This window comes from Onychomys torridus, chromosome 9 (genome assembly GCF_903995425.1).
Source record: "Onychomys torridus chromosome 9, mOncTor1.1, whole genome shotgun sequence".
In the NCBI taxonomy this organism is placed as follows: Eukaryota; Metazoa; Chordata; class Mammalia; order Rodentia; family Cricetidae; genus Onychomys; species Onychomys torridus.
The window spans coordinates 54519945-54533307 of record NC_050451.1 but is presented as its reverse complement, the minus strand read 5'-3'; the positions used below and the strand labels follow the sequence as shown (position 1 = coordinate 54533307).

The 13363-nt window shown below is 50.5% G+C and overlaps 1 protein-coding gene across 1 annotated transcript in view; it reads left to right on the top strand.

The window, feature by feature from the left end:
* The first annotated feature begins 1467 nt into the window (after positions 1 to 1467).
* Positions 1468 to 13363, top strand: part of Scara3 (scavenger receptor class A member 3) — a 33751-nt gene continuing 21855 nt past the window's right edge. Inside the window, exon 1 of the mRNA XM_036199896.1 lies at positions 1468 to 1827. Coding sequence (XP_036055789.1) covers positions 1821 to 1827 — 7 coding nt within the window. The 5' untranslated portion in view covers positions 1468 to 1820. The remainder of the gene's footprint in view (positions 1828 to 13363) is intronic.

The following is a 13363-nucleotide window of genomic DNA, read 5'->3' as shown; positions in this document are numbered from 1 at the left end:
CAGAGGTAGAAATCCACCTGTTCAAGGATACAGCCAAGCACAGTGACTCACGCCTTTAATCCCAGGGAGTGATGGTAGAAAGCAGAAAGGTATATAAGGCATGAGAACCAGAAAATAGAAGCATTTAGCTGGTTAAGCTTTTAGGCTTTGGAACAACACGGTTCAGCTGAGATTCATTCCGGATGAGGACTCAGAGGCTTCCAGTCTGAGGAGACAGGATCAGCTGAGGAATTGGCGAGGTGAGGTAGCTGTAGCCTGTTCTGTCTCTCTGATCTTCCAGTAGCCACCCCAATACCTGGCTCCAGGTTTGATTTTATTAATAAGAACTAATAAGATTCCTGTTACACTTCTCACCCTGGCCCTCGGTACTTTAGTCCAGCCTTAAATGAGGAAGACATGCAGGGGCTGGAGAGGACGGCAGGGCTGTAGCAATCAGGATGTTACAGGGGTGGGTGTGAGTCTCAGGGCAGTAAAACTAGACCAGGACACATGTTAGGAATAGGAAAAGAGTTTAAAAAACAAAGAAAAGTAAAGCCTCCCTCCAAGAATGAGAGTGGACTAGAAAGTCCATTTGGGAAATGCCCCCAAGTGCTGGGCCACCGAGGTCATTTAGGTAACAACACCATTTCTCCCAAGTCTGTGTCAGAGAGGGGGTAGGGTGGGGGGGGTCAGAGTCCAGCTCTCCGACACCAATTGGCTTTCTTTATGTTAATCTCGGTGTTGCCATCTCCAGTCTCCATTCTTCAGCCACAGGGAGAGAACAGGCTAGGCTGTCTTCACTCTGGAGTCCCTGCTCTCTGCTCTCAGCCGCCACATCTCTGGGCTCTTGTTTAATTGCTGCTGGCTTTCCATTGCTTACTGACAGCTGATGTGTTTCCCACCTTCCCTCAACTTAGGGCAGGATCTGCAAGCTGGTAGGTGACTAGTAAACGCGTGGTTAACATATGCTCATTAAATGCAAAATAACACGCAGAGGGGGCTTTATGACGACGAGCGTCAGCTTGGTGTCTGAAATAGCTTTCCTTCTAGTATCCATTACAGTAGCGGCCCCGGCCACAAGTAGCAGGATTTGGGAGGGCTGGGGTTCCAGTTCTTCCGTGCAGGCAAGGAGTTCAACATTACTGAGCTTGACAGTGGCAGAGAGCCATTGCAACGAAGAGGTGTGAACTACAGTTGATCAGGACTGAGGGGCTACCTGGAAGCGGAAGCTTGCAGTGCAGGGGGTGTGGATGGGGAGAGCACAGACCGGTGCAAAACCAACAGTTGGCAGAGGACTGGTCCCTAGTAATTCTTGCTCCTCCAGGTCCCTCTTCTTTACAGATGGGCGAGGGAACGGTGCAGGGCTGAAATCCAGGGTCCCCGGTCCCCGCCCACCACAATGGTAACGGTGCTATGCCCCGGGGTGGTGAATTCTCGCTCGCCCCCATCGCCGCGCACCGGGGGCACAAAGGGACCCGGCCGTGGCAGTTTTGAAAATATCAAGGAAGTTGATCTGGGCTGGGGCCCAAGCGGTGACGACGAGGGAGGGCGGGAGGAGGAGGGAGGGATGCGCGCGAGGCCAGGACGGCGGGCGCGGGGCAGCACAGCTCGCCCGGCTCCGGCGGGCAGCGCGGCGGCCCCAGCCTGCGACCCCCGGGATCCTCCTCCGGCCACGCCGCCTGTGAAACTGCATAGCGCCGCATGTATCCCCACACGAGCCCCAGTCCCGCGGGCCGTGCCTAGGGGCGACGGTCGTTGCCTGGGGAGGACCCCAGCTTCCCGCTCCATCCAAGGCTACTCGAGCACCACCGGGCCCTGCAGAGGCCCGCGCAGAAGGGACCATGAAAGGTAAGCAGACTCCTGGGAGCATAAGAGATCATCCATCCTTCCTCCACGGTACCGGCCCGGGGCACCCTGGCGCCTGGGCAGCAGCAGGGCTGAGAATCCCCAGAGCTGAGGAAGGTATTCCAGGTCGGGCCCCCTACCTTTTTTTTTTTTTTTTAAACTATCCCTGAAGAGGGAGTGAGGCGGGAGGGGGTGGAGAGTGGAGGACGGGACAGGAAGAGTCCTAAGTCCAGGAAAAGAGAAGAGAGTGAGGGTGAACGTCACACATGGTCCTTGCAGTGCCGGCTTCACCGCCATTGCTCACCCCTCAAAACTAATGTAAAGTCCAGAGAAGATTCCGATCCGATTCCCAGGGAGCCCAGAAAGATGCTTGGTGGAGATCACAGCTGAGGTCCCATCCCAAGGGCTCCTGCAGGTCCCACCCAGGCTTAAGCTGCTCTCTTCCACTAACTTTGGCCCCTTCCCCTCAAGACAATCATGCCAGTCAGAGTCCCAACTGAGTCCTGTCCTTCCTGACATCTGAACCTTGTCTGACCCTCCCTGACCTCTGACCTGGGGACCATGAGCAAGCCCTGAGGGCCAGACAGAGTTGGAATGGAAGGAGGAACCCTTCTTGATTCCAAGCTGCTGCTCCTGGGTCCTGAAGAACTCCCTTCCTAGCCAGGGGAGAAGCAGGCTTTGGAGGAATCATGTGGTTTGGGGTACTCTTTCTGGCGCCTGCAGGTAACTTTCCTCTAGCAGTGTCAAGGATGCTCGTGTTCCGACAGTGAGAACCTCACCACTCTTCCCTTCCTGAGAGGTCCGTTGGGATGTTCAGCCCTCCAAACTACTCTCAGGTGTAGCTGGGAAGGTGCAGTTGTGCCAGGAGGTCAGGCCCCATCTGTCAAGCCTCTTTCATCTGGAGCAGCTGTGCTTTATCTCTTTGGTACTCAAGGATTGGGTATTCAAGTGAAGCAAGGGCCTCACAGACAACTCCCCAACTCAGGTCGACCTCTGTATTGTAGAGTGTAGGAAATGGAGGCCCAGAGAGTAGGGTTGACTCTGAATGTGCCACATTTTCAGGACCCCCATGGGACCCACACTTTGTTGAAGGTACCACTGATGGTATCTTGAATTTCATAATGTTTTTTTTAACAGGGGTTCTCCCTCTCCCTGACTTTCATTTTGTATTGAGCCCCAGAAATTTCACAGGTAGTACTATGGAAAAGCAGCCTACAACTCATTGTTAGCCAAAGACTCTGACCTTCAGTCCAGAAGAGAGCCATCCCTCTCTGCTTCCGTCCCTTGAGCCTGCCTCTAGCACTTTCTGCCAATGCCTTCTGATGGTCTCAGGGGGTCTGAGACTGACCTGGGTGAGCCAAGCAGTTATAACCACCAGCCCTGGCGAGTCCCCTTGGCAGATGAAGAAGAGCCTTGCCCATGGGACCCTGCTTCTAGCTGCTGCATCCCTGGGGCCCTCTCCTCCCATCTGCAGTCCTGGGGGAGGCGTTTTCTGAAAGCTCTGAGGAGACATCTCACTATAGTCTACAGGGCCACAGGCTGCCCTGGACCTTGCTGATGGTGCTATAGGGTACTGTGTTCCTCAGGGTGCTTTTGACACCGCCCCCTCTATTGCAGACAAAATATAAAAAGGCAACAACAATATGGCTAAGTCTGTGCTGGGGACAAAAGAGCAATTTTGAATGAATATTTCTTAGGAGGTCCCCAGTGAGGAACGGAGGCAATTGTGAATCCTGCCTGCTCACCCCTGCGCCAATTCTGGAGTCTCCCCAGATTCCAGGATAACTCCCCTCCACAAGCTTCAGGGTAGCTCTTTAGAAACCTTCAGTGATTTCCTGAGATACTCAGGGGCCTCAAGGGGTACAGAGCTGCCAGGGGAGAAAATGATTGACTCCCAGCATGCCTCTCGCCCAGCAGCCAGAAAGAGCCATCACCTCTACCTATGATAGAAAGGGCGGGGTAGATGGAAAACAGCAAATATTTGGTCTTTGTGATCTTCTGAGTGAAGCTTTTTCCTCACTGGAGTGAAAAAAGCATGGTGCCCTTCAGAGGTTGGGAGGAGAACTTTCCAAAGAGGCCCTTCCCCAAGGGAGGCTGGGTTTTCTGGCTCCTTCAAGGCCCCACCAATCTTCCAATTACTTCTGCTGGCAAAGAACCACAATGTCCCCTGCTCAAAGCAAACACAGTGATGTGATGTTTTGTGGAGGGAGGGAGCATTGGTGGGGATAGTATTTAAACCAGAAAACAGGCCTGTTGAGCACCCCAATGTCAGGGCCCTGCTCTGGCAGCCAAGATGTTTCTGCTGAGGGCCGGTGTGGGAGGGGGCTCCTGCCTGACAGTGGCTGGCCAGGCCTCCCAGGTAGCCATGTCTTTTTATGTAAGCTGCCACCTGGCCTCTCTCACACATAAGCCTAGGAGCAAACAGCTGCCATAAGCCTCCTGGTGACAAGCCCACCTCAGAGTTTCTCACTGACTTGTGAGCCATTAACAACCACCTGTGACAGGGGCTTGACAGAAAGGCCTCCCAGAGCCTCCCAGAAGTAGCCTGGTTGGCTATAAAGGCAGAAGCTCAAACTTCAAAGATGCCCAATTTGCAGCTCAGATGTGTTTCTCCAGCCTCTGGGCCCCTTTCTCCTGAGTGTTCCTTGGCCTGGGAGCTCTGGGCCCCAGGACCACTTGGTGAACAGAAGTGATGTGGTGGGCGGTGGTGGGAAGCATATGTTTGGTGTGTGTGTCTGTCCCTGAGAGATATGTGGCTCAGCTGCCTGCCTGTGTGAGAAGGGCGAAGTCAGGCTCTACCACTCTCCAGTACTGGAGGAGCAAGCCATTCCCAAAACCTGAGAGAGGACCCTGAAACACAGAGTAAGAGCAGGCAGGGAGGAGAGAAGGTGGAAAATATACAGCCCAAGGGCGGGGGGGGGGGGGGGGAGCCCGGTGGTGGTGCGCGCCTTTAATCCCAGCATTGGAGAGGCAGAGCCAGGCAGATCTCTGTGAGTTCGAGGCCAGCCCTGGCTACCAAGTGAGTTCTAGGAAAGGCACAAAGCTACACAGAGAAACCCTGTCTCAAAAAAACAAACAAACAAAAAATACAGCCCTGTGGGACTGGAGAGATGGTTCAGTGGTTAAGAATGCTGGCTGCTCTTCCAGAGTCCTGGGCTCTGATTCTCAACACCCATATGGTGGCTCACAGCTGTCGGTCACTCCAGTGCCAGGGGATTTGATGCCCTCATCTGGCCTCTGAGAGCACCAAGCACACACATGGTGCATAAACCTACATGTGGGCTACTTTGCCTACATGTATAAAATAAAAATAACTGTCTCGAAAAACATAAACAAACAAACAAACAAAAATAAATAAATTAGTAAAACAAAAATACAGTCCTGTGATTGATGTTTGATTTTGGCCAAAAGGGGGAGAAACCATTCACACTGCAGAGGCCACCCTCAGCTTGCCCTGGAAAAAGTTATGCTCATTCGTGAGGCAGCAGGCTAGATCCTCCATCCCCAGAACTCTGGGCCCAGAAAGGAGACCAGGGTCAAAAAGAAGGAGCTAGTGGCACAAAAGTGAAGAGCCACCAACTGATCCAGGAGTCACAGAGGTCGTAGGAACTTGGATGATAGAGGTCAGCTCCAAACCACTAAAATTTCTCACACAAAAGTTCTTCCCTGCTATCCATCTGTAGTAACTTTAAGACCAGAAGACCCATAAGAGAGGAAAAAGCACGCTGCTTTGTAATAGGCACTGGTGGATAGCTTGGCAGTTCCCATGGATGCACAGCTGGTCTGGGTGTTAGAACTGGAATCTGGGGTGGTATGATGGGCCCTGAACTCTTGCATACACTCTGCCTGCATTCAATTATGTTGTGCCGTGTGTGTGTGTGTGTGTGTGTGTGTGTGTGTGTGTGTGTGTGTGTGTGTGGTGTGTGTAGGTCACAGCACACCACAGGGCCCACTCCCCTCATCAAGTAGGTGGGATGATGCCACAGAGAGGTATCAGAATATGGGGTTTCATGAGCACTCTGTCTGCCCATTCTCTGGCACTCGAGACAGCTCATAATACTTGTTTATTGTATCATGTGTTAACTGTAAACACACACTATGCTGAGCTCTTTTAAATCAAGAATTACACCATGCTATCCTCAGAATTGAGCCCAGGAAGTTGATAAAATGCATACTTCTATTTAGTGAACATGTATTGACCAGATGTTAGGGGTTCTTGTAGTCTTGAGACTAGAGTCCAAGAAAGATACAAAGAAGAGCTTAGATACCACCTTTCCTCTCAAGGAGCTTTCCTTTTGCTGGGACACAAGGTTTGTATCTTATAATTACAAAAGAGGCTGAAAGTGGCTGGTGTTACAAAAGAGCCGTCAAGGAGAGAGTGTGTACGTGTGTACTTTTCTGGCTGGTTTGTTTGTTTGTTTTTGTTTTGTTTTGTTATTTTGGTTTGTTGTTGTTGTTGTTGTTATTTTTGATGTTCCATGGTCTTGGATATGAACTCCTGGGGTCTCACTGGGCACTTTCCCCAAGTGGACCCAGAATGAGTGTCCCATACACAGTTCCCCAAAGTCCTGGCCTGCGTTTCCAGTAATGTCGACAAACTGCCGACCTTTCTTCAGAGTTCAAGGAAAGTACCTTCACTCCCACCTGAACCCAATCAGGACAGCTGCTTATTCTGGGATGTCACCCTACCCCTTCCAGACAGCCAATAAATGTGGGGAGACCTGCTTCAGGGGCTGAGGCACAGCAGCTGAGAATGAAGTATCTTTGCTAACTGTGTGGCAGGCGTGGGGCATGTACATCCAAGGACGTCACTGGGTAATCACGACAGGCCGTGCAGAAAAACAAAGGGGTGGCTCGGGCAGGGGGCTCAGGAGTCCCAAAGGGCAAGCGCATGAATGTTCAGAAAGGGCTCAGTTCTGAGTCAAGGGTGGGGCAACTTGGATCAGATGGCTTGGGAGAGGCTAGAAGTGGTGCCAGTGAGTGTTGAGCCTTGGGTACTTGAGGAAGTAGGCTGGCGGGTAGTCAGATTTGCCTAGAGTTGAGGGCTTGCAAAGAGAAGCTGAAGGCCATGGGCCAGGGCAGCCTTGTGCCCTGGTGTCTCCTATTGTCCTCGGAGAACCTGAAAGGCTTGTCAGAAAACGGCACATTTGACACCTCACTCTAGGCTCACCTATAGCTTTGTCCCTCTATAACTTTATTGTGTGTTGGGAGACCTCTACTTTCAGAGGGTGAGAGGATGAGAGGCATGCTTGAGGACACAGGCAAAGAACTAGACCTGGAAAGTGTGTGTTGGGGGTGGGGTGGAGGTGATTCGTGTGGTTGGTGGTGATCAGAGGTGAGGGAGACTTAGCAGGCTGTGAGGAAGCTGGCTGCATGGGGGAGAGTGAGGCAAAGGTGCGGGGACTTCTGCATGAGGGTTTCAGGAGAAGGGAAGGAGGTTCTTGGAGTAAGAAATGAAGCTGGAACTGAAGAGGTGGCCAGCACTCAATGGAAGGCAAAGGGACAGGAGAAAGGGGGAAAGAAGAAAGAGCTGGAGGAAGAGTGGGAGACCCCATCAAAGGTGATGCAGGAAGAGTGGGAGACCCCATCAAAGGTGATGCAGGAAGAGTGGGAGACCCCATCAAAGGTGATGCAGAAGAGTGGGAGACCCTGCCAAAGGTGTCAAATCTATATTACTTTGTCTTACACAGTTTTGTTATTTTTTACATTTTCAAATTTATTTTTTGGTGGGGTTGGCAGTGTGTGCTATGGTATGAATTCCATAGTTCACAGGCAGAAGTCAGAGGGCAACCTCTGAGAGTTAGTTTTCTCTTTCCATCATGTGGGTTCCAAAGATTGAACTCGGGTTGTCAGGTTTGGCAGCAAGTACCTTTACCCACTGAGCCACCTCACCAGCCCTGTGTGTAGTTTTTTAAAGTAACACGAAGTAATGGGGATGTAGACTCATGTAGAACTTGTGCTTGGTATATGCAAAGCTCTGGGTTCAATCTCTAACATTAAAATATTTTTAAAGGGCTGGAGAGATGGCTCAGAGGTTAAGAGCACAGGCTGTTCTTCCAGAGGTCCTGAGTTCAATTCCCAACAACCACATGGTGACTCAGAACCATCTGTAATGAGATCTGATGCCCTCTTCTGTCATGCAAGTACACATCCAGGCAGAATACATAACAAACAAACAAACAAATAAATAAATAAATCTTTAAAATTTTTTTTAAAGAATTTTAAGAAAGGATGCATATATTTCCCCCAGGTAATAAACATAAATCTACATTTTTATGGAATGTTTTCGTAATGTTCCATAGCATGATTCTGCAGTAGTTTAATTAACCTCTTATTCACAGGCATCGAATCCACATTTCCACTAGGTTTATTATAGCACGCAGCAGTCAACTCTGTAGGCACTTTTTCTGGCTGCATAGTTATCCTTTTAGGAAAGTTCCTAGAAGAGACACTGAGTCAGAGGAGACTACTCATTTGCATATGGTCAACTTAACACTGATCTGTTCTAAATGCACATGGGTCCCCTCCCACACTGTTCATTTGTGCTTGAGTGAGGTGCAGATGGATTGAGGGAGCCAGTGTAAGTTAAAGGAGTTGGACTTCAGTGTCGTCAGTCTTTTTAGAACTTCTGCTGCCTGGGGTGGGGATACTTTCCACAGTGCAGAGAAAACAGGCTGAGCACTGACAGCCTGCCCAGGAGAGAGCTACAGGCTCCCTGGCCCGGCAAAAGGCTCTTGTTGGGGTTCAAGATGGGTTGCGGGTAAGGAGAGCAGGTGTGCAGGCTTAGTGTGGTAGAGACTGGGAAGGCATTGGGGGCAGGGTGCAAAGAGAGATGCTGGAGCCCATTTGTGCAGGAGGAATGGCAGTCATACTGCAGAGTGAGCAGGCTGAGCTGCAGCCAGCCAGTGTGGAGCTTGAGACCCGCAGATTTCAACTAAGAAGCTTCAACCTGGGTGTTGCTCCATCCACAGGCATGGCAGGAGGAGGAGGAAGGAATAATCCAACCCAGCACTGGTATTATCCAGAGCAGCATTCTCCAACACAGGGCACCTCTGAATCCTCATTCCACAGGATCGATCAATGAATGTTTTTCCAGATTGACAGGAAGTTCTGAGGTCAAGTCAGTCTGAGAAACACAGAATTAAACATGCATTTAAATGCCCTTCTTTTTCCCTCAAGACTTTTTGAAATATTTGCTAAGAGCTTTTTATTTTTTTTTCCCTCCACAAAGGATGTTTTGGAACCATGCTCTGTGGACACACTTTGTAAAAAAGGATTTCTTGGAAGATGGAAATTGGTCCTGAGGGGGTGGGGGTTGGGACGTGGTAATAGATGACAGCTGTTATGGGGTTCAGGACAGGAAAATAACCCTACCCAGAGTGGCTGCTACCCTCAGTCTACATGGGAGTGTGCCTCATGCTTCTCTTATTGCTGCATTCTCGGCACCCATAGTACAGGGAGAACATCGCTGCTGTCTCACAAAAGAGGAGGATCTGAGAAGGGAAAGGCATCAGGAAACCTGAGACGTGAGAAATGGTGGCATTCCGCAGAGCAGATTGGCAACAAGAATCAAGCAGACTGCTAGCTCCCATCGCTACCATCCCACTAAAGTCTTGGGGCTCCAGGGAGTGGAAGAGGGGCTGTTTCTCCTTAAGATGCTAGTGCGGCTGTGACCGGGATGGTTGCTGCCTGGGCTGAAAAGTCCTAGCTCTCTTCTCAAACAGCTGTGATGTCATCCATTGGGGAACTGCTTAGAAATGGGGTAGACACTGGGGTTATCAGAGGGTTAGAGTTAGCTTAGGCTAGCCCTAAGTTAGGATGACAGTGAAAACCATGGGACCCGAAATGCCAACAGTGGATAACAAGGGAGAGGAGAGGGAGTATCTTGTTTAGAGAAAGGAAGGCTTAGGATAAATCAAGAATGAACTCACAATGTCTACAGCCACCAAGAACACAGCGAGAGGTCGCAGAGAGAAGGAGGTGGCAGGGATAGACGGGACATAGATCCTCGCAACAAATAGGTATAAGGGTGATGACTAATCAGGAAAGGGGTTGAGAGTGAAGACACCACAGGAGCACCAAGGCTGTCAGTGCCAGCTCGCTGAGCTGAGCACACGGATCAGAACCAGAGGCCTGGCTTCCTTGGAGCTGAGAGGGACAGAAGATTCCCACCAGGCTTCAGAGGAACCCACAAAGCCATAGAGAAGGGTAGTAGCAGGCGGCTTCTGATGAAAACAACCCTGGAGCCCTAATTATAACATTCCCTGACCTTAAACTATAGCTCTCCTAAAACTTTAAATATAGCATTGGCTCCTGAGAAGGTTTCCCACATCTTTATTTTTTCCTGCCCCAATTGTCTGTTTGGAAAACCCACTCTGAACTTGGCTGAAGATAGTCATCAAAATATCTTCCTTGGAGTGCCCAAAGAAAGACCTTTTTTATTCCTCAAATCTCCCCTTCTGACTTGTGCAGAAAAATTTAATCGGGAGGGTGCGGGGAGGGGGGAAATGAATCAATCACACACTTCTTGGTCAACCTGAAGAAAGCTTGTGTCAGAGACGGTGTCTGGGTGAGCAGATGGCTAGCACTAGAGCATCCTGGATGTTTTCTACCTACAACAGGAAAGCTTGAACCAGGCTCGACCCTAAGAAAGTCAGCAGCTACTACAACCTGGTGCCAAGACATGCTCCTACCAATCCAATATTCTACCTGGCTCTTGCAAGCAACAGCTTAAAAACAAGGAATCCCTCCTCTCTGGCCTTCCTTCTGGCATTTAAGTTAGAGATTACACCCCCAGGTACCAGTGGAACAGAAGCTCTTTCCAACCTGCACTGTTTGCTGTTACCTTATGAAGCAGGCTGGCAACACTGGCCTTTAAAAGCTGTTTGACTTTTTCCTTTTTTTCCAAGCACATTGCCTGCAATGTGGGCCACATGAAGAGTAACACCCGGCTGTCTTCTCTAGGTCAAAGCACTCCAGCGTCGTCACAGTTCAGATTCCTTGTGGCCGTGGGACAAGCGGGTGTGTGTGTGTGTGTGTGTGTGAGTGACTGGCTCCCAGAGCCATAGATATCTGCCCTTTCATGATTCCCAGGCACCATGCTGTTCTAGGTGTCCCTCAGAGGGGCTTCACAAAAGTTTTACATCTAGAAATGTCTTGTCTGCTCCAGTGTCCTCGTCCAAGCCCAACCTGTTCCTGATGCTGAGAACTGTAGAGGAGAGAAGAGAAAACACACAGCACGTACCTGCAATGGAGGCAACTCCTTTCTGGAAGCTTAGCCTGCTCTGGACACCTCTGTCCTATCAGAACAAGGCTCTCCTTGCTGTTCTGGACACCCAGCAACCCTTACATTTTACAGAAAGGTCGCCATAACTTTGGGCAAATCCAAAGTCCTAAATGTCACTTATGTTCTTGTCCCTGCCCTCCCGGCCACTCCTCACCCAGACAGGAATCCTTCTGGTTTTAGGGAAAGAATGTCTTATCCAGTCTCTAGCTAGCTCTGTAGAAGGGAGGGGAGCCCCCCCCCCCTACACTCTGCTGCCTCCCTCAGCCCCCTCCTCCCCACCTTCCATTTCCTGGCAGTTCAAGCCTGAGATCCCTGAGTGATCATTTTGGCTCTGGCATGTTAAGCTCTTACAAACCCCACGCATCAACACTCCCTTGGCCATAGAGAACACCAAGAATAAAACAGATTGAAACCATATTTCTAATGGTTAATCTTCATTTGTTTTTAAATTAGAACGAGCTCATGATTAAACCAGCAGAGAACATTCAGGCCTTCAGCGAGAGTCAGCAAGCTACCTTGACTGACACCCATTGCAGCATCAGCCCTGGGCTGACCTGAAGGAGGTGACCCGGTGCTCGGGGTGGGGCGGGGTTTCTGATGAGTAAACAGCCGGCAGCAGGTCTGGGCAGAAGGGTCCTACCCCAGCTCTCATGTGCAATCCTGTAGATGAGGCATGTGTGTTGGGGGTCTGGCCCCAGACTCCTGGACGCCGAGGAGCCATTCCCATCCCAGGGTCTTTGTAATGGGGTAGCAGTGACTCTGACCTGTAAGTTCCCTTCTGAGAGCTAGTCTACCCAACACCAAGTCAGCTTGGCCCAGAAGGCTGGGAAAAATGGGGTGATGAAGGAAAAGTGTTCTCCTGCCTCAGGGGACCACGTTTGGCCCGGCACCAGGGGTGTTGCTCTGCTTCCTATCTAGGATCCATTCATCTCCTCACCAGTGAGGATTTCCTCACTCCTCTGTCTGTAGGTTCATCTGGTCTCCAACCAGAACAAGCTCAATGAGACATAAACACACAGAGTTTGTGCTTACAAAAGACTTGGCTTCAGGGAGCCCCACAAATGCTTTGGATTATGTTCTCATTAATTCGAGAGAGGCTAGCGTGGTAAGCTGCCGAAGCTTTCCAGATATGGGCCAACCAGAGTCCCTGAGGGCAGGCTTCTTCACTGGACAGCAGGAAGTGGGGGGCCTAGGAAGAGGAGAAGCAAGCCCTCTGTGGGAACTGGGGAGGGCTGTGAGTTAGGGAGCAGCTGAGATGTCATCACGGGGAAGAGAACCAACACCATCCCTTCCCCTCTGTGGACCACTCCTTGCAGTATAGGGAAGTGGTGGTCTTTATGAACTCCCGTTTGCTAATGGAAGGCAATTTGAGAGGTTCTCACTAGGGGAGCAAGGGTGTGACAAAGCTGCTCTGGGAGGGGTGTGTGCTGAAGGCTGGTGTCAGCCAGGCTTCATTGAAATCATCCCAGATTCCTTGCAAAGGCTATAAACAGTGGAGTGATGAAATATCCTCTGGAGCCAGAACAGGGAGGAGGCCCTGTCGTGAGGGAGGGCGGAGAAGCACCACTAAGGAGTCGGAGAAATGAAGGGCATGGACAAGAAGGAAAAGGAATCTCTGAGGGGCTCAGCGGGAAGATCTGAGCAGCCTTCATAGCACAGTGTTCTAAAGAGCTCGTCGGCCGAGCCGCCCTAACTAGCTGCTGAGGTTTTAGTTAGACAAGCACAGCATGGCCCAAAGAATTCTAGTCCACCTAGCCCGGAGCTTTTGGAAAAGAGATCATCACCCTGTAAGCTGTAAGCTGCCCGGGCAAAGCAATCCTTGTAAACCGCTGGCAGAATGGTGGAGGGTTCACAGCCTGAGTTGCAAAGTAAAGCTGAAAAGGTCGATTTCACGGGGTTGCACGTAAAAAGATGTGTTGTACCCCATAAACTGTGCTTCTCATCCCTATTTCCCTCTCCCACTCTGCCATTCTTCTTTACAGTGCTTACCAGCGCACACAGACAGACAGACAGACAGACAGACAGACACACACACACACACACACACACACATACACACACACACACACACACACACTTCCTCATCCAGCTATCAAATCCAGAGACTAATTTCTTGTTTTTTGTTTTTTGGATTTTTTTTTTTTTACGACAGGGTTTCTCTGTGTAGCTTTATGCCTTTCCTGGAACTCACTTGGTAGCCCAGGCTGGCCTCGAACTCACAGAGATCCGCCTGGCTCTGCCTCCCGAGTGCTG